This window comes from Vicia villosa, unplaced genomic scaffold, assembly GCF_029867415.1.
Source record: "Vicia villosa cultivar HV-30 ecotype Madison, WI unplaced genomic scaffold, Vvil1.0 ctg.000418F_1_1, whole genome shotgun sequence".
NCBI classification, from domain to species: domain Eukaryota; kingdom Viridiplantae; phylum Streptophyta; class Magnoliopsida; order Fabales; family Fabaceae; genus Vicia; species Vicia villosa.
In genome coordinates this window covers 300023-325880 of record NW_026705196.1, presented here as the reverse complement: position 1 = coordinate 325880, position 25858 = coordinate 300023, and the positions used below count along the sequence as shown (strand labels likewise).

Genomic DNA, 25858 nt, shown 5'->3' with positions numbered 1-25858 from the left:
AGTGTTTTGGGTACCCATAATGATTTGGTCTCTTGATTATTAATGACTTTATAGAATATATCCCTATTATAACATTTTGATTCAGGATGACCTTGCTTGTCACAACGAGAACATCTTTTCTTAATTTTCTATTTTTTTTAATAATACTTTGACTCATGTTCGTTAGACTTACTACAATAATAGGAATATCTATTTTTGAAGTTTTTAACTTTTTCTTATGAGAACAATATGACACAACTTGTCTATTTTTTTTTTCTTTTGCACTAACAACATATTTTTTAAATTTTTGATTCTCCTTTTTTGGGTACATAAAATTTTGTATAGAGTTTTTGTCTTATAAGAGGTTTTAAATTCTATCCATGTTTCATCAAATATTTTAACTTGAGATCCCATGTTTTTTTTGAAATGTCTCCATAGATTTCAAAAAGCTAATTAGATCATTTGTTTGTTCCTCAATTTTTATTTTCAAAACATTGTTCTATTTTCGAGTTTCACAAGAAATTTAAGGATAAACCTCACTCGTCCTTTCGTTGAGAATCTTATGTTACTTAGATATTTCACAATGAGTCATCTCCAATTTTTGAATGATTTTAGGATACTTATATTCTTAATTTGCAAATTTTCTTTCTCTGTATTTCTCTTATAAAGTTGATTTTAAGAGATAAATATTTTTTAGGCAAAGTGTCTTAGTTAATAATCAAAGTGGCTACTTCATCCTTCCCAATCTATAATTAGATAACAAAGTTTCTATATTTAACTCATGAAAACAAAAATTTGATAATAATGATATATTTTTTGGCGCGTGAAGATGCAGCAGTAGGAAAGAAGAACGTGCCGATGCGCTGGGTCACAGAAAGCTGCACTGCAGGGGACACTCTCTTCGCAACATAAATATGCGCCGCGACAACATTTAATATTCATTTTGTTTTCCTTTTTCTTTTATTCATTCATTCATGTTTTTTTTTCTTTTTTTTTTTTACATAACATTATTATTCTTTTTTTTACTACGTTGTTGTAGTTAGTTCCATTTCTTCATCTTCCATAACACTCTCCCACGCTTCTCTCAATCCTCTTTGCCCTAGATCCATGCTCTCTTCCTTCAACCCCTTCATCTTTTCTCAACTTCCAATTTTACCCTTTTCACTCTTTATCTGTAACTCTATAGAATCTTCAAATTCTCATTTTCAGCTGGTTTTTGAAGAGGATCTGGTTGTTGTAAAGTTGTAAATTACAAGTCTTTGTTATCTTCTGCATTAGTTTTTTGCTTGTGAAATTGTTGTACTGTGCAATTAACTCTCATTTCTAGTTTTTTTAGTTGTGTTCTTCAAGTGGGTAGAGTATAAAGTAATGATTTTTTAGATTTGTATGGTTTGATTTGTTGAACTTGAGTCTTTTTTAACTGGTTAGGTTTTTGTATTTTATTGGGTTTTTAGGGTTTAGTGATTTGTGACCAAATTTGAGATGAGATGAGATTGTGGATACTTGGTTGCTATTGTAGCTAACATTGTGTACTTTCTCATAAAAAATAGTTTTTAATTTTTAATTTTTAATATTTGGGTGATATTTAAGTACTTGAAAAGAGTACTATAGGATAGGATATTGGGAATGTTATCGAGGGGTGGAAATTGATATTAAAGTTTGGTTTTTTGGGGAGGGGTGATTTGTTGTGTATAATGGGTTGTATGTGTTGCAAGCCTTCTGCGATTGAGGATAGTAATGAGAGTCCAAGGGAGCGTTTGTCGAACAAAGCTGTGGTTGATTCGCGTGTGTCTAGTAGAGGGACTTCGTCGAGGAGGGAGGAAGTATATAGGGTGAAGGATAGAGGTGATAGTAACAATGATGCGAGGACGGCGTTGATTGATAAGCAAGGACAAGGGAATGGGTCGGTTAGAGTTCATGGGGATAATTTTGAAAGGAAGAGGGAGAAAATGGAGTATGTTGTTACTCAACATCCTGGGAATGGAACTGTTCCGAAAGCCATGGAAGGGGAACATGTTGCGGCTGGATGGCCGTCTTGGCTGGCTGCTGTTGCTGGTGAAGCAATCAAGGGATGGCTGCCACGGCGCGCAGACTCTTTTGAGAAATTGGATAAAGTATGATTTTTTTTTCCTATTATCTATCACTCTGCCTAATTACACTGTGATAATGCTTTTTGGATTGATGCAGATAACCTATTTTCCCTTTGCCTTTTTTTTACATTTCAATGGCCAATGGTGTTTTGATTTAAATGTTAAAAAAATGTCAATTTCATATTCTTTAGTTGTTTAATGGTAGCTTTTCCTAATCTTTTTGCCTCCTTTTGTCATTCAATTTTCTACATTGCAAAATCTACTTTATACATGTGGTGGCAATTGAATTTGAAATGCTAATGGCGAGAAATCAAACCAATATAGGGCCTGTCTACTTGTAGCTTTTTAATATTTCTACGGAAGTGCTGTCAATCACGGATTGCAGAAAACAACGATTTGTTCAAATTCTGCTACACTACAATACTATAGTGCCACTATTTGACAACCCTGTATTAAATAAATAGGGCATCATGAAACAATAGCGATTTGTTCAAATTCTACTATAGCTGTATTTAACAATACTGTTCTACATTTACCTGTTCTCCTTGATTTCTTATTATGCTAATGTGAAACTACCTTCAGTAGCTGTTTTGTCACATGATTAATATTTCCTCTTTCTGATGTGCAGATTGGTCAGGGAACTTATAGTAATGTTTATAGAGCCCGTGATCTTGAACAAAGAAAGATTGTTGCTTTGAAAAAAGTGAGGTTTGATAATCTCGAGCCTGAGAGTGTTCGCTTCATGGCAAGGGAAATTCACATTCTACGTAGGCTTGATCATCCAAATGTCATTAAACTGGAAGGCTTGGTTACATCAAGGATGTCGTGCAGTTTATACCTTGTGTTTGAGTACATGGAGCATGACTTGGCTGGGCTTGCATCACATCCTGGACTCAAGTTTACAGAATCACAGGTAATTTCGGAAGCTTCTTGTTTTTCATTTCTCTCTGTATTTTACTGGAAATGAAACCTATCACATGTTGCTGCCACTAATTATTCTTCAATGTGCTATTCAACCATTTTTTATTTTAATTTTTAAATTTCTTCTATTTGTACTTATATAAGCTATTTTAAAGGATTAAATTTCCACCGAAGACTAACAGATTTACAGGATTTAATTTGTTTTTCATTTTGTTTTGGCAGGTTAAATGTTACATGCAGCAACTTTTACGCGGTCTTGATCACTGCCACAGCCGTGGTGTGCTGCACCGTGATATTAAGGGTTCCAATCTATTGATTGACAACAATGGAGTATTGAAAATTGCAGACTTTGGTTTGGCGAGCTTTTTTGATCCCAATTTAAATCAGCCACTCACAAGCCGAGTCGTCACGCTTTGGTATAGGCCACCTGAGCTTTTACTTGGAGCTACTTACTATGCCACTGCTGTAGATTTATGGAGTACAGGTTGCATACTTGCCGAGCTGTATGCTGGCAAGCCTATAATGCCTGGTAGAACTGAGGTATATCCGCTTAGATCTTCCCATTCAAATGTTGTATTTTATCATTTTTCTTCATTTCATTTGTTAAAATTGACTATGGTTTATTGTGAATATCCATTCTTCAAAATTTCTAAAAGTAAGATTGACTATGGTTTATTGTGAATATCCATTCTTCAAAATTCCTAAGCTGAGTTAACAATAAACTATTGGTAGTTTTTGAAAAACACCAATCCATAAATATTATGTTATTTACAATTTACTACTTGTTCTTTTATGGTCACTAGCATGAAACTTGATTCTATAATGAAATAATTTGAAACTACAACTTTGTCTTGTAGGTGGAGCAATTACATAAAATTTTTAAACTTTGTGGTTCGCCTTCCGAGGACTATTGGAGAAAATCAAAATTGCCTCATGCAACGATATTTAAGCCTCAACAACCCTATAGGCGTTGTGTTGCTGAAACATTCAAGGACTTTCCCGCACCTGCAATAGAACTGATAGAGACACTCTTGTCCATAGACCCTGCTGATCGTGGAACTTCAGCATCTGCTTTGATGAGCGAGGTGTGAAATTTTTGAGTGTCTTTTATATTGTTTAGTCTTTTCTTTCAATGAAACAGTTAATATAAACAGTGGATGCTGGTATTATTAAAAACATCAATTTGACTTATTCTACAAATGTAGGTTTTGTGTTCATCTGAAAAAGCAATTCTAGGTTGTTTTGATTTCATATTGGTGCATACATACATGTTTATAACTATGCACTGACCATTTCAAAATGGTTTGCATATTCATCCAATCATATATCATCAGGAAGATATTTGTTGAGATATTTTACGAAGAGATATAACAAAGTGGCTACACAATTAGATGTGATGTGATGACTCTAAAACATTTTAAACTGTCAATGCATAGTCATAAACCTCGAACAAATCCATGCTCCTGTTTGTCTCTTTGTCATGTGTATTCATGAAAATTACCATGTATATCAGCAAAGTTATGTGTTTATTATCTCTTAATTGTTAGTATACATAAAGTGAAGATTTGCACTGCTACTTTGGTTGGAGAATATTATTTTCAAACTTCAGCATGCATTGCTGATGACTATCTCTTTTTATTTTACAATTCAGTTCTTCTCAATAAAGCCTCTACCTTGTGATCCTTCAAGCTTGCCAAAGTATCCTCCTAGCAAAGAATTTGATGCCAAAGTACGGGACGAAGAAGCTAGACGGTAAGTGTTCAAATTTGGCGACTATGCATTGGAGTATACTGTAAACTTACAAGCATCCATTCCACTATTTTTTAAAACGAATATTAAAATAATTTCATTCATAGCATAATGGTGTATATATGTTATCAATATATCAAGCTGAATTATATCTGGTTCTTAAAATCTTACCAATGCTTGGTAGTTCTACTGAAGTGTTAGCTTAGGTTTTTGGGCTCCTTGTCCGTGAGTGCAAAGTTTAGTGTAAGAATTTTGTTTATAGTTTTGTTCATTATTTTTTTAGACAAGGGGCAACAGGAAGCAAAGGCCAGAGACATGATCCTGAGAGAAGAGGAGTAAGAGAATCTCGAGCTGTACCCGCACCTGATGCCAATGCTGAACTAGTCGTGTCAATGCAGGTAAACTCATTTTTAACTCCGATACTAACCTAACTTGGTCACGATGATTTGTCATTGCTGTTTATGTAAGGTCAATCAACCTTTCAAATGTATGTATTTTGGATAGACACCATGATCAGTTAGCCCTTTCAACTTTCAATTGTATAAAATATCTTTTGGATGCACTCTTCCTGTTTAATCTTTCATTTTTTTCACATCTGTATTTTTTACGTCGAAAACAAATATATATTTTTTAACAGAAGAGACAAGGTCAGAACTATTCTCAAAGTAGGAGTGAGAAGTTTAACCCTCATCCTGAAGAAGCTGGTTCTGGATTTCCTATTGAACCCCCTAGACCATCACAAGTTGCAGAAGCAAGTGTTGATCCCCAAGCAAATCAACATAAAAGAGCCTCACATTCAGGCCCACTTACTCACCGCGCTGCTTGGGCGAAAGCTGGGAAGAACCAAGACGATGCTCCAAAGATTTCAGTGGGCGGCGACTTATCTACAATCTCAGGTTTAGTTGCAGCCAGGAGGAGTATGCTGTCTGACGATCGCAGAGAAAGTTCTGGATCATCACAAGTGGAGGCTCCAAAACTAATTACCAGGTTTCCAGGATCCTTCAAAGAGGCATCTGAATCATTGATGCAACAAAATCAAAATCAGAAGCATCATGTACACGCTTCTCAAAAAGAAGAAGCAAAAGGCAACAGCAAAGATCCAAATGTTGTAAGTAGTTGGATTATCTCCCTCTCCCACCTCCTCTCTTCATATATATACAATTTGTTTCTATATTTTGTTGTTTTTAAGGTCTCTTTGGTTTGAGAGAAATGGTTTCTATTTTCATTTATGGCTTTCAGTTTTAGGTCCTATATTTGGATAAACAACTTAATTAAACACTTATGCTGCAGGCTGGTTATGGTTCAAAAGGTTATAAAATTCATTATTCCGGTCCATTACTTGTTCCATCAAGCAACATGGACCAGATGTTGAAAGACCACGACCGCCAAATTCAAGAAGCGGTCAGAAGAGCACGTCTAGACAAGGCAAAAATGCGAAGACTCCAAGCTGAAGGGAACCAGAACCAAATAAGCAATTCATTATTTGTTTCTGGTCGTTGAGTTGTAGAATCAGATGCAGCAAAAAAGCATCTTCATTAAGATTAAGAATACATTTTTATTTTTTCCTTTTTTCCTTGTAATTATTCCTTGAGATCAATGTCCCCCCTTGGCCATATGTTAGGAAACTTCCATAGCTCATCAGATCTATTTTATTACCACTTACAGATGCAAATTGTATGGCCTTTTGTAAAGCTTTTAACAACCTTGAGCTTAAGAATATTGGGGGACAATGTCTTCCTTATGTTTAACTTATGATTAAAGTAATTAATCATTATTGGGAAGATGACTAATTATGTGTATGCATTCTTCTCATTTTGTTTCATGAGGCATTATTGCTTAAGCATTTTGGTAGGTAGATGGTTGCCTCTATTGCCAAATTCTGGTTTGGTACACTTACCAGTCTGTTTAGATGCATACAATTCTGCATCACACTGAACTTATGGAGGGTTACTTGTTATTTTTGCATAAATAAATAACTTTTTATAGTGTTTAATGATATCTATCCTATAATAAATTGATAGGTATAAAATTGGTGAATATATTGATATCTATCAGAATGGGCAATTAAGTTCTTTGACAAAAATCATCAATAGAATTGGTGAATACTTTGAGTCAATCACGTCATTACATAGTTGTAGAAAAATACATTTTAACAAAAGAGTAAAAAGATAGATAAATCAAAATCTTCTAAATCCTAAGCCTTTCTCCCCCTTCCCTTAAATCAGGGGAATTGCTCAAGGCAACCTAAGCATTATTTTTCCATCTTAGTGAAAAATCAAAATTACCCATAGATTCTAGAAATGCATATCCGTATGCATTTTAAACACATTGGTTTTTGAAACAGGCTTTAAGGCTATGCCAAAAGTAATTAAGGAAATACATTTTTTTGTAATTTTGAAAGTTGTATCTCCAGACGTTGTTTTAATCAAAAACACGTGAGATCGTTCTCTTTTCTCACTTCTTAAAATACTCTGTAAAAATACAACTCTTAAAACTCTCAATTCTCAAACTCTCATAACTTCCATTCTCTCAAACTAAAGCAATTCACTTCAAAGCTTCTGCCATCAACATCCAATCGATCAAATAGCTCACTCAACATCAAACTAAACCAGCAATTGGTAAATTTTTTTATTTTTCTATACTTTTTTTATTTATTTCTATATACATTTGTAAAAATTGAGCATTAAGTTATGTAATAGGTAGTTTAGATATGTTATTTAAATGAGAAATGTGTTTGATAGGTAGTTTAAATGATAAGTGCATTATTTTGGATGTTGACTGGACTGCATTTCCACCATTGTTTATTTGAGTAGCAGAACTTTACGGAGATGCATCTGCAGAAGTTTACAACGTTTTGATCCTAGAATCCAGAGATGGATCTCTGGAATTTATTAGTCTACATTGTTTGACTTGATCTCATTGTGTTTCATTTGTGTAATGCTTGTGTGATTTATTTATAGGCATCATGATTGATAAGCAAGATAGATTGATGCACGGCAAAGTTGCACAACATGCATCAGTTCAGAGGGAAAGAGCCTGAGCCTGAGCCTCGCAGACACATGTTGTTTCTAGTCCGGTTGATGTGGACGCGTCAATTTCTGGGGCTAATGCATCTTCGTCTTTGTCTTCACTGTATGAGACATGTGTCACTTACTTAGGCACTCGAGGCACAATAGGCACCAGAGGCAGTCGAGGCTCCCGAGGGGTTTGAAGGAGGCCCGTCCGACTTATCACTTCCGCCTATATGCTCGGACTATGCCGCCAGACATGTCTAGGAAGGAAAGATAAAATTCAAATGTATTCATTCTTTGAAAAACATGTATGTTATAATATTCGAAGTTTCTGACATGATTTATTTTTCGGCAGGACTGTGATGCTTTAAAATGCATCAAACATGAGCGGTAGATTATTGGTCTGCTGCAGCCTGATGAGTAGTGGTTTCACGATGTGATGCTGCTATCTGGGCTGAGAGATTTGTGTAGGATCAATTACGTAATGGTTAACCATGGTATGTTGCATGCGTTTGTAGAGAAATGAAACTCAAAGACTTTATCTTTTCATCTTCCATAAGGTGAGATGTCTATCACACTAGACGATGTCCCATATATGCTGCATCTTCTGATCACGAGGAGATTATTAGATCACAACAGAGATGACACATTGGAGATGATGTTAGACTAACTGGGAGCTGATCCACGAGATGTCCTGCAAGAGTTATAAGTCACCCGAGGGGATCATGCTAGGTTTCGATGCCTCAAGAGGTTGTATACATAACAACTGCATGATGCAGATCAGGCCGCTGGTGATGATAAATAGGTTGCGCAACATATAACATATGCATGGAGAGTATACCTGTTGTACTTGAGTGTCTCATCCATTTTTGTAGACAAAAGTTCCATTTATGTTGATGTGGTCTACCTGAGATACTTCCAGACTTGGAATAGATCCATCAGTACAACCGAGGGGCCGCTTGTTTGGTCTAGCTATACTACAAATTAGTGAAAGGTTGTATGTGAAATACTAAAAAGATGACAGACAACATCACACAGTTGACAATAATATTTTACATCTTTTAGTGTCTGTGTGTCATTTTCATAACACTTTTTTGACGCCATTACTAATGATTCATATGTACCATTTTCAGGCTTGGATCCTCCAACACTTTCTACGCATATCCGGATGGCCATGTGCTCTGACCTACACTAAGGATATGCCACATACTTCTGCATTTATCCCGCTCAAAAGGAATCGGGAGAAAAAGCCATACAAAGTGTATCTTAGCCATATGGTAACAGAGGATATACACTTTCATGCGCACGTCGATCACCGTGAGACGCTTCCCTAGGATGACATTGCATTCTACTCTGGATGGTTGGCCTGCAATTCATGTGACAGTTCAGGTACATGCAGTTTGTTCTCGAGGACCTTTTCGAGTCTGCTCCTCCTGCTATGACACATAGAGATATGGATGACATGTTTGATGATTACCTTAATTATCTGATACAAGATGAGGCACGAAGTACCATAGTTCCTAGCGAGTGGAATGCTGCAGATGACTACATCCAATGGTATTTCAGAGTGTGACATTCATATATGACACCAGATGCTCCGGGAGATCCACGTAGGCTAGCTTATCAGGAGATACTAGAGGAGGAGCAGGATATGGCAGATCATGCTGTTGATGTGTTACCTATATATTATCGTATCATGGAGCATAGGCAGACGAGTATAGACATATGACTCTTTCCTGATGACTCTGAGGTGAGAGACGTTCTAGATGCCCTGGGGGGAGGCATGAAAGACACTGTAGTAGAGGAGGAAACATAGGAACAGGGGGTCCGAGTCTGTCATACACAGTATTATATAATACTTGTAATAGGATCACTATTATCGGTTGTATTTTATTTTGACTTCATTGTGTACTCTAAATTTATTAATTTATATATGTCATTTTCCTATTAATTTGAAAGTGTGTGGTTTAATTTATATAAAATTGAATTTGATTATATATATATATATATATATATATATATATATATATATATATATATATATATATATATATATATATATATATATATATATATATATATATATATAATACATCGTCCATTTCATCACCGCATCCCTAAAACAAAGTAAAAAAAATACTCTGTGTGAATACGAATATGCATCTCTTGATTCTGTTTGGTGTGAATATGGCGCAGTTGCATCTTCAAATTAGTTTATGTCAAAAAAGAGTGCTTATTGATAATTCATTGGGTGACCATGATGTGGCTCTTAAGGTACATCTTCGAATAAATTTTAGAAAAATATGGGGATAACTCTTAATTGGGGCGTAATTTTGTAATACTCAAAGTTCGTTCAAAAAATATATTTTCAAAATCAAAGAAATATTTTAAAATTTCTATAGAGTATTCATTTAGGGTATTTAGGATGGGATAAGCAATTTCTTAAATTAGACCTATTGGCGTGGGCTTGGAGCCCAATATGTTTTTCTTTAATTTATAGTTAAAAACCTTCTTTTCACTACTTTCGGCACTTAATTTTTTTCGTATTGATGCATAAATATAAATAATTGTTTGCTTTCCTTTTGTTTTTTTAGTTTTAAAACAGTTATCTTTTATTTTCAAAATTTTAATTATTTTTAAAATATTTTTTTGAAAAAGTTAAAAAAGTAAATTTAATATCCAATAATAAATTAACATTATTGAAAATTGAAATATAATCAAAATTACTTTATTTTTAAAAATTATATCTTAACAATAGATTTTATAAAAAATTATTCAAAATAATTTTAAACTTTAGTGGTTTTTTTTTTAAATTTTAATATAAAAAAGCTAAAATATTTAAAATAATTTTTTGTAAATATTATTTAAATTAATTTATTATTTGAAATATTTTTAAAATTTCTTGCTAAATATTTTTTTAAACAAAAATATATAATACTATTAAAACCATAAAAAACTGAAATAAACGAATACTTTTGAATAACTAAAATGAAGATACCTCCAATTGTTTTTGAAAATTTGAAGCAAAATAAAATAGGAAAGTAAGAAAATATAGAAAATTTTGTAGCCTCTGTAAGAAAGAACTAGAATATGACAAAGCCAAAGAGGCAGATAATAAATGGCACGTCGTATTGTCCATGCATTTATAGAACAAAGATTGAGTATTATAATTGCATTATTACTTAATATACACGTTTGTGAAGTGTGGACGGGATTGATTCACGTCGGTGCTTACAAATAAAATCAATTAAAATAAAAGGTCAAATTATGATAGTCATTAGTTACTGTTTAAAAAGTAGATAAGAGAAAGTAGTAATTAGATTTCGTTTTAGCAACCATTTTTAAATAGGTTTGCAATGTCATAAAAATTAACAACTATACAATAAACTACTAGAATTTTATATATACTACTCCCTTCGTTTCTTTTTAGCATAAAACTCTTCGACTAAAATAATAGATTGTTAGAGTTATTTTTTCTATTATATTCTTATTTATTTTTTTTTTTAAAAATAAATTCAATCATACACTCTCGTTTTTCAATAACTAATTAAAAAATGTGAGGTGGATTTATTGAGAAAATAAGGGTATAATTGATAAATTATAACATTAAATTATAAAATGAGACTTAAATAGAAACAAAATAATTTTCTAAAATGACACTTAAAAAAACGGAAGCAATATTACCTAAAGAAAAGTTTCATAACAATGTATTTTTCACTACATTTTATATATACTTGTTAGTTAAAGACAATTTTCATGTTTTAAAACAACACATTACATTCACTTAATTTGTTAAGCCGACCATAAAAAATAATATTATTGTGTTATGTGATGCATGTGAAGAAAATGAGTATTGAGTTTTAGTTACTTTAGTAGGAAGGAAGTGGAGACTCTCAATTATGTGTTTGTAGTGCGGTTGGGATAATTTTGATAAAAATTATTCGAACTGCAAGAAAAAAAAATGTGTGGTTCGGTTTGGTTTGGTTGATTTTTGAAAATAAAACTAAATCAAACCAAACTAATATGGTTTGAGTTGGTTCGATTTTTTAAAAAAAAATTATTGAGTCATACATACACATATATAAAAAAATATAATTTCGTGTTTAATCGTTCATACATTACCATAAAAAAATTTATAATTGTCAAAATAAGTTTATAATTTGATGCATAAAATTGTGTCTTACAACTTTATCTTAGGTATAAAGAATGATATACATGAAATTTCATTTTTAAATAAATACCATATAAAGAATACGATAAAATATATTTTGTTAAAATGGTATTTATAAATGAATAATAAATTTTTTTTATGATATGCAAATTAAAATAAATATCATACAAAATATGATAAAATACACACATAATACTTATAAATATTAAAGAAATATATATTGGTTAGTAAGATTTTATAACATAATACGGTTTCGGTTTGGTTCAGTTCGATTTTGCGATTTTCTTTTGTACCGATTCGGTTTTGAACACACCCCTAATCTCAATATTTATATTTGGCTCTATTCAGGTATTTATAGTAGTGGATAGTCATCTTGAGGCGGGATAAATAGAATTGAAAAAAAAATTATGGGTATGCAACAAAAGTTGAAATTTGAGATTCAATAACTAAATGCATCGAAAACTGTGTTAAAGAGTGTCGAAGGTGAAAAAGATTCAAAATTTGTCAACAAACTAGTGGGATACCCGTGCTTCCGCAAAGATATTGGCGTAGGCTGGACCGGTTGCACCAAATAAATTGTATTATTTGCCAAAACGCAAATGCATAAAATATATGAATCTTGTAGGTAAATTTTATAAAAACATAATATTTAAGTTGATTAAACTAAAATAAAAAATTACATTTAAATATTATCAGTAGGTTGAATTAAAAAAAACCCATATCCAACACCCAAAGATAAATTAAAAAAGTGAAAAAGTAGTTACACAAAGTAAATAACATAATTATAATAGAAAATATAATTAAAATTTACCATCCCATAGAGATGTTGTGCAAAATGATCTAGTAGAGAAGAGAATGTTATTTAAAGACTCAAAATTTGTCAACAAAAGTTATTTTTCAATTAAATCTTTATTTTTCTGCTATTTGTTTTCTAGATTCATTATTATTGTACTGTACAAACATAATAAAAAAGAGCATGGAGAGTGTTTTTTTAAAATAAAAACAGTCATAATATTCTTAAAAGTTAAATATGTTCGTGATCCTTATAAATAACTTGTTCTGGACTGGACCAAGGTTAGGCCCAATATAGTTTTCGGCCCAGTGAACCTCAGAGGCCCACGTTCCTCCATGACCCTCCTACGCACCTAGGATGCCCACCTTAGACGTGCTCGGCTGCCCCATATCCCCGGAGCATATGGCACCCGGCATGCTCGGCACTAACATTCCCGCGAACACCTTCGTTGCCGAGGACCCTGCTCCGCGCAGGGCTCCTTCATATCCAATCCTCCGAACAACACGGATTCCACGTGGCTCCTAAAAGACCGCGTCTCCCTTGAACTTCGGAGCGGTTAACCAGGACAGAGGGCATGCACGCACCTCCGATATTTCCGCTCAGGAAACCTGGCAGTCTCCTAGTTGGGCTTGGGAATCCAACCCAATAGCGAGATCATGGCCCAGCGCTGGGGGCTATAAATACCCTCTTTAACTAGAGGGTCAGGTATTCACTTCCTTCGAACCTTTAGCTATTACTTGCACTCCTTTGCTCGTCTTCTTACTTTGGCATCGGAGTACCTTGCAGGTACACCCCCCTCCTCCTTTCTAGAAGATCCAGTCCAAGCAGCCTACGACGATTCTCCTGATCAGGTACGATCAGTGGCGCCGTCTGTGGGAAACTTGCTTCCCCGTCTTTAACAAAACAAAGATCAAAGCTAATCCTTTTCCAATCGTCATGGCTGACAACAACAACAACATCCCAAGTGCTGATCCCTTCCTCCTGCAACAACTGATCGAGGAATCCACCCGCGAGGCAGCAAATCGTCGCCGGCAGGGAGGAAATCGGCATACCCCCGCCGGGCAAAGGGGGCCCGGGCACGAGACCTCACCACCTGGGAGGCAGCAGATCCGTAGCATCCAGCAGCTGCAGGGCCTCCAACAGGTTCAGAATGTTGACCACGTTCCTCCCGAGGGACACGTTCAAAATGGGGATGACGAGCAGATCCGAACACACAATGGGCCAGAACGTGCCCAGAATGTGAATGAGACCGACCCCAGAGACGGGCATGCTGCTTCCTCATTCACCCACACCTCCGAAAGGCGGAGAGCCCGTCATGGAGAAGAAGAGGAGCTGCTCAACGTTCCCGAGGACGCTGACCCCATCACCGTCCGCCTGCTCAAAGAAATACAATTGACAAACAGCCTCCTCCGAATTCAGGATGACCGAATTCACGAGCTGGAAAGACAGCGACGACGTCGCTCCCCTCCGAGGAAGCACTACAGGTCACGCTCCTATTCCTCCTCGCGCTCACCACCAAGGAGGTACCGCCGGCGTTCCCCATCCTCTTCAAGGTCTCCACCAAGAAGATATCGCCGCCGGAGGACACGTTCCCGCTCTCCGCCAAGAAAGAGCAAGAAGAACCAGAGGCCAGAAGCCACTGAAGCGAGAAGCCCCTCCCCCGAACAGGATCATCGGGGCCCTTCCAAAGCTGCACCGAAACCTGGCGAACGTCCCCCTCGGGACAACCGTACCAGTTCGGACGATAACCAAGGAAAACCCCGGCGAAACAGACACTACACTTCACCGGGACCAAGCGACGAGGAGGACTTTCGCAGCCCCTTGTCCGGCAGTATCCGGAGAGCCCACCTCCCTCGGGGGATGGAAAAACCGCCAGTATTGGACCAATACGACGGAACCACTGACCCCGACGACCATATTCGGAGCATCGAAGCAGTCATGGACTATCACGTCGTCAGAGGCTCGATCAAGTGCCGCATTTTCCCGACCACCCTCAGGAAGGGGGCGATGAATTGGTACAGGAACCTCCCTCCGAACTCCATCCATTCCTGGACCGAGCTCAAAGAACTCTTCTTGAGCCACTTCACAGCCTCCCGACGACAACCGAAATCGGAAGCCAATCTCGAGGCCGTGATACAAGGACCCAACGAACCTCTTCGGGATTACCTTGAAAGATTCAACAAGGAGGCCGTCCAAGTGCAGACGGCCGACTACATGAAGAGATACCTCTTGGAGCGAGGACTACTCCCCGGTAGTGACTTCAAGAAGGCCATTAAGATTGAGAAGGTGCACTCGATGAATGCCCTCCTCCGCAAAGCAAAGGCATTCATCGACTTTGAAGAAGGCGAGGCAGCCGCGATCAAAGCCTCGAGGGGCAGTGATGTTGCTCGCAACTCAAACCTCGAGGATCCAGGATCACGCCGAGGACAGGACAAAAGGAGGGACGACAGGTCCCGAGATGCCAAAGAGCGCCGAGGACCGGCAGGACGGTTCAACGACTACACTCCTTTGAACGCCTCGCGGGAGAAAATCCTGGCCGACTTCCAGAACACCGAGTTCAAGAACTCCAACATCAGGCCCCCGAAGTCAAATCCTACAAGACCGGGGACAGACAAGTCCAAATACTGCAAATACCACAAGAGTCACGGGCATCTGACCGACGAATGCATACATCTCAAAGATGCCATAGAGACCCTGATCAAAGAGGGACTCCTATCAAAGTACACGAAGAAGAGAGAACCCTCCCGAAGAGATGTCCCTCGGAACTCTGACGAGGGGAACTCACCAGATAGCAGACCGCTTCAAGTCGCGTTGTCCGTAACCCGACCGGAAGACTTCATCCCTTTAGTCGGCGTGACGACTGCCTTCAGTACCTGGGAGCATTTCCCAACAGCAATGGTCATCTCCAACGGCGGTGACCCCGGCTCCCTCACTATCAGCTCGGTAAAGAGAAAATTCGATGAGCTGGTCAGCGCCAACTCGGATGTCGCCCCAACTCTGCGGAAGTTTAGAGGGAAATCGGACCCAATCACTTTCTACTTGGAAGAGCTGCCGGGCGGCGCCCCGAACGCCACAATTCCTTTACTGGTCCGAGCCAGAATGACGAATTTCGACGTTCGTCGAGTCCTGGTCGACGAAGGCAGCTCGGTCGACATCATGTATTCTCACCTGTTCCGGACACTCCAGCTGGACGACTCGCACCTCACTCCCTATGTGGGTTCCGATCTCCAAGGCTTCAACGGTGCTACCACCAAGCCGTGGGGATACGTCGAACTGATCGTCACTTTCGGAGAAGGGGAGGCATCCAGGCAGGTCAAGACAAGATTCTTGGTAATCGACTGCAAGACTCTCTACAACTGTATCATCGGACGTCCTACTCTGGCCGAGCTCACTGCCGTCCCCTCCACCGTGCACCTCAAAATGAAGTTTTACACAAAGCGAGGACGAGTGGTCACCATCAACGCATACATCGAAGCGGCCAGAAGGATTTTCGACGCCTCCGTGAAAGGGTTGCAGCTGATTGCCCCTCCATCAGATCCAAACAAAAAGCCGAGGGTCGAAGACAGTCACCCTCAGGAAGATCAACATCCACCGAACGTCAGCTCCATCGACTTAGACGCTCGGTTTACTGACGAAGAGATGAAGAATGTCGAAGAAAGAAGGCCAAATGCAACTCACCCCGTCAGGCCCATCCCAGACGGAGACTTCGACCTCATCCCGCTGGGCGACAACCCCGACAAAGCGGTAAAGATCGGCAAGGACATCCCAGATCTTCCGAGGAAGCAGCTCATGGCATGTCTTCAAGCCAACGCCGACTTGTTCGCCTGGAGTGCAGCGGAAATGCCCGGACTCGACCCTGAGGTCGCCTGCCACCACCTCTCCATCGACCCAGCTGTAAAGGCAGTAGTTCAACGTAGGCGTCGGCAGTCTCCCGAGAAAGCGGAGGCTGCCGAGAAAGCTGTAAAAGACCTCCTAGAGGCAAATTTTATTTCCGAGGCCAAGTATTCAACTTGGCTCTCAAACGTTGTACTTGTCAAAAAATCTAATGGAAAATGGAGAATGTACGTTGATTATACTGATGTTAACCGGGCATGCCCCAAAGATGCTTATCCTTTACCTAATATTGATAGACTGGTCGACAACTCGGCCGGCTATAAATTGTTATCATTTATGGATGCTTATTCAGGTTACAACCAAATTCCCATGGCGAGATGCGACAAGCAATGCACGGCCTTCATGACCGAGTCGGACAACTATTACTATAACGTAATGCCGTTCGGACTCAAGAATGCCGGAGCTACGTACCAGCGGATGATGAACAAAGTTTTCCGGGGAGAGATCGGCGACACCCTCGAGGTTTATATGGACGACATGATCGTCAAATCTCGGGAAGACGCCGACCACACAACGCACCTTGAACGAGTGTTCAAGCAGGCCCGAGCCTGCAAGATGCGTTTCAACCCTGAGAAATGCACCTTCGGCGTACGGGTAGGCAAGTTCCTCGGTTTCTATCTGACCGAGCGAGGAATAGAAGCCAATCCCGATAAGTGCCGAGCATTCTCAGAACTCCCTACCCCCGTCAATAAAAAATCTATCCAAGTACTAAACGGAATGCTCACGGCACTATCCCGCTTCGTCGCGAGATCCGCCTAGCACGCCCTCCCATTCTTTAAGTTACTTCGGAAAGAAGCAACCTTTGAATGGTCCGAGGAATGCGAGCAAGCGCTGTCCCACCTCAAACAAGTTCTCTCCAGGCCGCCCGTCCTCTCCCGACCAAATATCGACGAGATCATATACCTCTACCTGGCCGTCTCAAACGAGGCAGCCAGCGCGGCCTTGATCCGAGAAGCTGAAGACGGACAGAAACCGGTATACTTCACGAGCAAAGCCCTACAAGGACCCGAGGTGCGATATCAACAAATAGAGAAGGTCGCACTGGCTCTGATAACAGCTGCTAGGAGGCTGAGATATTACTTCCTCGCCCATACCATCATCGTCCGGACAGACCAACCCATCAAACATCTTCTCAGCCGACCAGACATGGCCGGGAGAATGCTAAGATGGTCCCTCGAGCTGTCGGAATTCGACATACAATACGAGGGCAGGAAGGCACTAAAAGCCCAAGCGCTCGCTGATTTCGTGGCCGAGATGACCTCTATTTCCAGCTGCCCGACCCCCACCGAAAACAAATGGACCATCTACGTGGACGGCGCTTCGAGCACCTCAGGGAGTGGAGCCGGCATTATCCTGGAGAATGAAGAGGGGCTCATCATCGAAGTATCCTTGATCTTATCTTTTACCACGTCGAACAACCAGGCTGAGTACGAAGCTCTCCTAGCAGGCTTACGTCTTGCCGAGGATGTAGGAGCTCGAGAGGTCATGATTTACACCGATTCCCAGCTCGTTGCTTCCCAAGTCAGCGGCGAGTACCAAGCCAAAAACGACACACTGGCCGAATATCTCACTCTCGTCAGAGAGAAGATGAAAAAATTCACAAAGGCAGACGTCGAGCACATTCCCCGGGAGCATAACTCACGCGCCGACATATTATCCAAACTTGCGAGTACGAGAAAGAAAGGCGGAAACAAGTCGGTAATCCAAGAAATCTTACCCAGACCGAGTATAAGCAAAAATGCGCAAGCTCTGCAAGTGTTCGCTATCGGGGACGACCACTGCTGGATGACCCCGGTATATAACTTCCTTACCAAGGACGAACTACTTGCCGACGCGAAGGAAGCTTCAACTATCAAGAGACGAGCCTGCTCGTACACAGTCATCGAGAACAAACTATACCGACGAGGCTTCTCCATCCCTCTCCTTAAATGTGTCGACACATCGCAAGCATCTGAGATACTCCAAGAGCTCCACGAGGGGATCAATGGCCAGCATCTCAGCGGCCGATAACTAGCGAGGAAAGCCCTCAGGGCCGGCTACTATTGGCCAACCATGCAACAAGACGCCAAAGAACATGTCCGTAAATGCGACAAATGCCAGCGTCATGCCGACATGCACTTGGCTCCCCCCAACGAACTCAAATCTCTATCATCACCTTGGCCTTTCTCCACCTGGGGAATGGACCTCCTCGGACCATTCCCGGTCGGCTCGTACCAAAATAAATATCTCGTGGTCGCCGTCGATTACTTCACGAAATGGATAGAAGCCGAGGCGCTCGCCAATATCACGTCTCAAAACGTGCTCCGTTTCTACAAGCGAAACATACTAGCCCGGTTCGGGGTACCTCAGGCCATAGTCACCGACAATGGCACCCAGTTCACCGACAAAAAGTTCCAAGAGTTTGTGGCCAAGCTCGGCACGAAGCAGCACTTCACCTCAGTCGAGCATCCTCAGACAAACGGACAAGCCGAGGCAGCCAACCGAGTCATCCTCCGAGGACTAAAGAGAAGACTCGGCGAAGCCAAAAAAGCTTGGGTCGAAGAACTACATAGTGTGCTTTGGGCATATAGGACAACCCCCCACTCGAGCACAGGCGAAACTCCCTTTAGGCTAACCTACGGCACCGAAGCCGTGATCCCCGTGGAAATCCGAGAACCTTCCCGGCGCACCGAGTCACCCCTCGAAGAGGAGCTCAACGACGAAGCTATGAGGGAAGAGCTCGACATGGTCGAGGAGATCCGCACAGGATCTTCCCTCCGAGAAGCAAAATTAAAACAACAGATAGCTCTCCGCTACAACACCAAAGTTATCAAGCGCGAATTCGAAGTCGGCGCCCTGGTGCTCCGGAGAAATATGAAGGATTCGCGCGAGGGTAAACTAGCCCCAAACTGGGAAGGCCCGTACCGAGTTTACGATAAGACCGAGAACGGCGCCTACTACCTCGAGGATCTCCTCGGAGTAAAACTTGCTCGGCCTTGGAACGCTGAAAAACTCAGACGTTATTACAGTTAGACCCAACCTAACACCCCCGGACACCCGTATCCAACACGGGCGCTAGCCGGGCAGGGACCCGCGTCATCGGTACAAACGCGAGGACTCCACGACAGCAACGGTCGAATTTCCCCACAAAACGGGAGGACCGACCACACGAAAGACTCTACACCTAGACCCTCCGTGGAAGTACCTGCACGGCAGAACCCCAGCTCGCGATGGGATCGTTCACGCCGCGAGAACTTGGCCCCAATCGTGGTCTCGTACTCGCTACCAGCGCACATCTACTATGCGCACCCGGACCGTACTCAACACGCCCGGGCAATCAATCTAGGCCGAGCATAGTCCATAAAAACCGATAATATCACAAGTATAGAGGTAACTCTCCGGCGTATCCGAGCGTAAATCATCAGTTACCTAAAACAATCGAAAAATATTCTAAGTATGGGGGAAATACCTCGTCTTACGAGCACAATAGAAAAGTTGTCAAGACACGAGCACACAACGATAACACTGAAGGTGCAGATAAACAGATATAAGCAAGCAAGATTATAAAACATTAAAATTGCCGACCAAATTGGTCGACGATGTCCAAGGGTTACAATCAAATGCCGGGCGCGCAGGCCCCCAAAGTAATCCGGGCATTACCCAAAAAAATATAAAATGGCACGCAGGTCGAAGAAGACAGGCACGCAGGCCCAAGGACACACTATCTACTCTTCACTCCCCGGAGACTCGGGCACTAACACGCCGTCCACAATCTTCGAAGAAAGCCCAATATTATCCTCCTTCAGGCCAGGGTTCAGAAGTTTCAGCTGACGAACTGCACGGTCGAAGCCGACTTCGGCCATGTCGGCGAGGCTTATTTTCAGGCTATCTATCCTCTCCACGAACTGCACGGTCGAAGCCCACTCAAGCTGAAGGTCTGCAAGCTTTTTCTTCTCCGCCGCAATCTCCCCGTCCTTCTGCTTCAGAACCGCATCGATCTTTTTCTTCAACTCCTTGCGATCAGCCTCCATGGTCTTCACCCTGTCCTCGGCAGCCTTCTTTGCCGCCTCCGCCTCCTTCAGGGCCTCGGTCGAGCCCGAGCCACCATTAGCTAACATTTGGGCCATCCCCAAAACCCTCATTACGGCGGCACTGTCCCACGCCAGCTGTTTCTGAAGGGACGGAGAGTCCATCTCACCGATCCGACGAGCTTCATCCGGAGAGGTAACCAGGGGGAACTTCTCAAAATAACCTCCATCCTTGTAGCAAGGAGGCAACACAAAGGCACGCTCGGGACCTAGGCTCGACGGCTCATGGTGTCCCCCCTCGGTAGCACGAGATCTCTTGGAAGCCCTCTCGTCCAAGTTCACCCGAGGAGAGCCTGCCGAGGCCGAGTTCTCTGTAGTACCGGTTTCCCGATTCTTCTTCTTCTGATTCTTCTTTGCGTCCAGAGCCATCTTCAGGACCGTGTCCTCCTTCTCCGGCATGGCATCTGCAAAGAAAAAAATAAAACAAGTCAGCAAAAACACTGGACAGAAGAGGAAAAGCAGGGCGAAGGGACACGACCTAACAACGCCCGAGTCTCCTCGGGAGTCCGACAAGACAACAAAGCCTTGGTATTAATAGGCCGCTGCTCCACAACCGGCACACCATTCTCGTCCAACACAGGACTCCCATTCTTCGTCACCCACTGGGACATAGTAAAGCTGTCTACGTATTTGCAAATGACCGAATATGACTTTGTGTCCTGCTCGTCCAGATCCCCATCCTCCCAAACGTAATGTTTCGGGGGAGATGAGAAGTGACCTTTCCACCAGAAAAACGGGAATCTCGTGCAAAATTCCCTTGCTACCTGCCCGTCCTCACCCCTCACTATCTCCCCGTCGGCGTCACGAAGGACCACGGAATCCGACACGTCATAGTAAGCCGTCGGGCTGAGCGGACGGACGACAAAGTACCGGTCCTTGAAGCCTTTTACAGAGTCAGTGTACATCCCGAAGAGTTTCCGCTCGGCATTTCTGAACAAGACCCAGCTATATCGCCCGTCTGCCGCCTGCCTTTGGACACGAAAACACCGGCCAAACAATGCGGTCGTGGCACCAATACCCAAATAGTTACAGACAATCTCGAATGCTCGCATAAAAGCAAAGGCATTCGGATGCAATTGGGACGGCGCCAAACCTAGAAACGCCAACATCGATTTCTGAAAGTCGGAGAAGGGCAATCGGAAGCCGAGCTCCTTGAACACATACTCGTACATCGCAAAGCCATCCCCGTTGAACCGAGAGCATATGCGCTCGTCACGAGACGGGCACATCACTTGGTAATTCGGCGCTTCACCCTCTCCCAAAACCTCAATTTCTTTGAAGGCCCCGTCTAGAGACTCAGTGTATCGGGAAGTGACCGTTAAGGCTTCGTCGGCTATCCAGTCGAGCGCAACCGTGCATTCGTAACTGAACAAGGGCATTGGGGAGACCCCTCCCTCGGTGTCAGAACCCGGAGAATCAGCATGGTCATTGTCGACCAGAGAGGGCGCGTTTTGATCCTCGATGATCTCAACATCGGAGCTAGTGGCCGTCGAGTCGCCCGACTCGCTACTCCACGAATCAGATTCCGAGCTGGACTCCGAGCTGGCGCTCGAATCAGACCCACCTGCGCGCAGAAGGGAGAAAGTGAATTCGACAGTTCATCAAATCCACCCTTCCACCGCAATGCAAGCGAAAGGGTAGAGCAGGAGCTGCGGAACCCCCGGCTAAACCCTCATCAAGGAAAGACGCCCGTCAGCCGGGGACTCACGAAATGACGTGACACAACAACGAAAAATCGTGTCCAAACAGGCACGACGGTCTAACACCAACATCATCTGGTCCACCGACCCACGCTAACCCCCGGGCTTCGCCTGGATAACCCAGGGAGGAAGCAACGACCGCTCGTTGGACCCAACCTACGTTTACGACGACGACCGCGAAAATAAAGCGCGCAAACCCTAAGGAAAAGAATAAAGCAACGAAGAGGGAAGCGAACTTACGTGAAGACATGATGACGATGACCGGATGAGCTTCTCGGTAAACGAACAGTATGTTGAACAATCTGGAAAAATATCTTCCGAGGAACGTCTGTCTGATGCCGAGCACGTAAACAGAGAGAGGAAAACTTCCAAATGAGAGAATTCGCCCCCTTTTATAAGGAAGGGGCTCGGAAGGCGAAGCGTCACCTCTCCTGACAAGCGCCGCCTCCTAGACCCTAGGCCATCATTACCTATGCCACGTCAGCGCGTGTCGCCCACGCGCGACGTTTCGCCCCCTCCACAGGCTGTTCCTCCAAGCACATCTGGTTGACGAGGAGCCATCTCACCGAGCATCTCCGAGGTCATGGGTCCGAGCATAAAGCAAAGTCACAGCTTCTTGACCAGAAAACTCCGACTTGGGGGGCTCCTGTTCTGGACTGGGCCAAGGTTAGGCCCAATATAGTTTTCGGCCCAGTGAACCTCAGAGGCCCACGTTCCTCCATGACCCTCCTACGCACCTAGGATGCCCACCTTAGACGTGCTCGGCTGCCCCATATCCCCGGAGCATATGGCACCCGGCATGCTCGGCACTAACATTCCCGCGAACACCTTCGTTGCCGAGGACCCTGCTCCGCGCAGGGCTCCTTCATATCCAATCCTCCGAACAACACGGATTCCACGTGGCTCCTAAAAGACCGCGTCTCCCTTGAACTTCGGAGCGGTTAACCAGGACAGAGGGCATGCACGCACCTCCGATATTTCCGCTCAGGAAACCTGGCAGTCTCCTAGTTGGGCTTGGGAATCCAACCCAATAGCGAGATCATGGCTCAGCGCTGGGGGCTATAAATACCCTCTTTAACTAGAGGGTCAGGTATTCACTTCCTTCTAACCTTTAGCTAGTACTTGCACTCCTTTGCTCGTCTTCTTACTTTGGCATCGGAGTACCTTGCAGGTACACCCCCCTCCTCCTTTCTAGAAGATCCAGTCCGAGCAGCCTACGACGATTCTCCTGATCAGGTACGATCATAACTTAAAATTCAATTGTAGTTCCGATAAAAAAATTTCTTTAAAGAATGATAAAATTTTTCCTTCTATACTTTTGGTTTCTGCTGTCTATTTGGTATAACGGAAGCTGATGTGGCATACCACATCAATTAAAGCCAACCCTATACAAAAACGAAATAGATTGCGGGGGTTTTAAACCCCCTTTCAATAACTGAAAAAACAATAAAATAAATGAAAATTTGATTCCCGTCCAACACCACATCTAACTTAAGAAAGATCCCAATACATAACAATCTTATATCAATCTCTTCATTGCAACTTTCGATTCTCTTCATACGTGTTTATGAACACTAATATGATCAATTTTTATGCGAATCAAGGTGGTGTTGAGCAGGCACGCCATGTGTTTGATGATATAACCCAAAGTAGTGTTATATCATCTTATTCAAAATTTAGAGTGTTTAAAGCTATCACACAAATAAGGAATAAATGGAGTGTGCCAATGTACAAATGAAGTGAGACGATTTAAGGAGTGTATTTTCAAAGTTAAGTGCTAGAAAATTACATCACATAATAATTTCATAAAGATGGAAGTCTAAAATATCCTAAGCAAGTGCTTAATGCCACGAAAGATATCTTGTAATGTTCAAAAGCTTGGTTTCAGTGTGTTTCCAATCTCAATCACGAATCAATATTTTACGTCTGTTTTAACAAGATTAATATAGTTACAACTCTAATAACTTTGTGTAGAACACATATTTTACAAATCCAACTATTAAATTTAAAATTCCTACTAATAAATTTGAAATTTCACAATCAAATGAATCATATATTATATATACCTCAAGATTCATACATAGAATAAACTCATAAAAACATGTTGATATACTAAGGAACATGAAAGAAAACAGGATACAAACTTTTCCATAATTTCACTCTGAAGAATGGTTTTAAGTTTGGACCTTTCTTGGGTAGTGATCTTTTTTATATGTTTAACAAATGTTGTAGTTAAGATAATGCCCCTAAAGTGTTTGGTTTAATGCAAGTGAGAAACTTGGCTATTTGGAATAGAATGATTACTACTTTGTGAGTGCACCAGTTGTAGTCTTACTATCTTTGAACATTATACATGCATCAATGAAAGAAAGTCACAATGTTTTCACTCTCATGACAGAGTTGCTTCAAGAGAAACTTACTAGTTTTCTGTCATTATTATTTTAGGATTAAAGTTAACAATGACAAGCTTATATAAAACATTATCCCATTAAATAAACCAATCTACTTAGGAATAAGTATCATTGTATAACTTCTTCAAGAATGTTGTTTATACATTTTGGACGAACACAATTTATTTAGGAATTAAAATATGTGGTTGAAAGCTAACTCCGTTAAAATTTTTGGTTGGGGATTGTGTGATCAGTTCCTGATATTTAGATAGGTTAAACATCGTTAATATGGTTGAACTTTCCTTAAGGCTATTATAAAGTCTTGTTCATTCAAAGGGTGAAGTTCTTCAATATTGATGAACTTACCATCACTACAACAGTTGTTGTCTCTGGCAACACTTGAAAAACGTTGTCAGAACTCTGAATACCGTTGCCTAAAAGAATAGGGGCGTTTTCAGGGCGTCTCATGTGCAAGCGTTGCCTATAGTTTAAGGGGACGTTTTTTCATGTTCTTTCAGCACGCTTTCTAAAAGCGTCGCCTATACAAAAGAAGTAGGGGACGGTTATTTCTGGGCCACTGAGGCGACACTTTTTAAGTGTTGTCATATGCGGCTACAATTAATAATCGTTGCCTTAAATCTGAATAAGGAGGATCACTTTTAAAGTGTAGCCATAGCTTATAAGCTGTTATTTTATAGTGTCCCCATAAAATATACAATTTTGCAATTATTTTTTAAATAATATAGTTGATGATGTCTGGCTTCAAAAAAATGTCGATTATAACTGAAACATGATCAAATTTAATCGTACATTCACAAAAGTTATAATATTATAATAAAATTGATTTCAAACATTAATTCAAGATAATATCCAGTAAACAAAATGCCTAACGTAACATTACTTATAATACTAAGTTTAATACTTAGAAGTATGATCCTAGTAAAATAACAAAAAACATAGTTCAACAAAAGAACAAAAAACATAGTTCAAGTTTAATACTTTCAACTACAAGACAAAAAAAATATATCATCCAACTCATTGAAGTTAGTCTTCTTGGAATTCATCATCCAAATCGTCCTCTTGAAATTCATCA

General features: G+C 41.2%; 2 protein-coding genes across 2 annotated transcripts; both read left to right on the top strand.

The window, feature by feature from the left end:
• The first annotated feature begins 910 nt into the window (after positions 1-910).
• LOC131627996 (probable serine/threonine-protein kinase At1g54610) lies at positions 911-6538 on the top strand. Its single transcript, XM_058898861.1, has 8 exons — positions 911-2093; positions 2698-2982; positions 3213-3530; positions 3848-4075; positions 4642-4742; positions 5023-5137; positions 5377-5847; positions 6030-6538. Exons 1-8 carry the CDS (start codon positions 1674-1676, stop codon positions 6237-6239), a joined length of 2148 nt encoding a protein of 715 aa, XP_058754844.1. The 5' UTR covers positions 911-1673; the 3' UTR covers positions 6240-6538.
• Positions 6539-9143: 2605 nt separating this feature from the next.
• Positions 9144-18001, top strand: LOC131628007 (uncharacterized). Its single transcript, XM_058898874.1, has 3 exons — positions 9144-9307; positions 13680-14545; positions 17880-18001. Exons 1-3 carry the CDS (start codon positions 9144-9146, stop codon positions 17999-18001), a joined length of 1152 nt encoding a protein of 383 aa, XP_058754857.1.
• The last annotated feature ends 7857 nt before the right edge of the window (positions 18002-25858 follow it).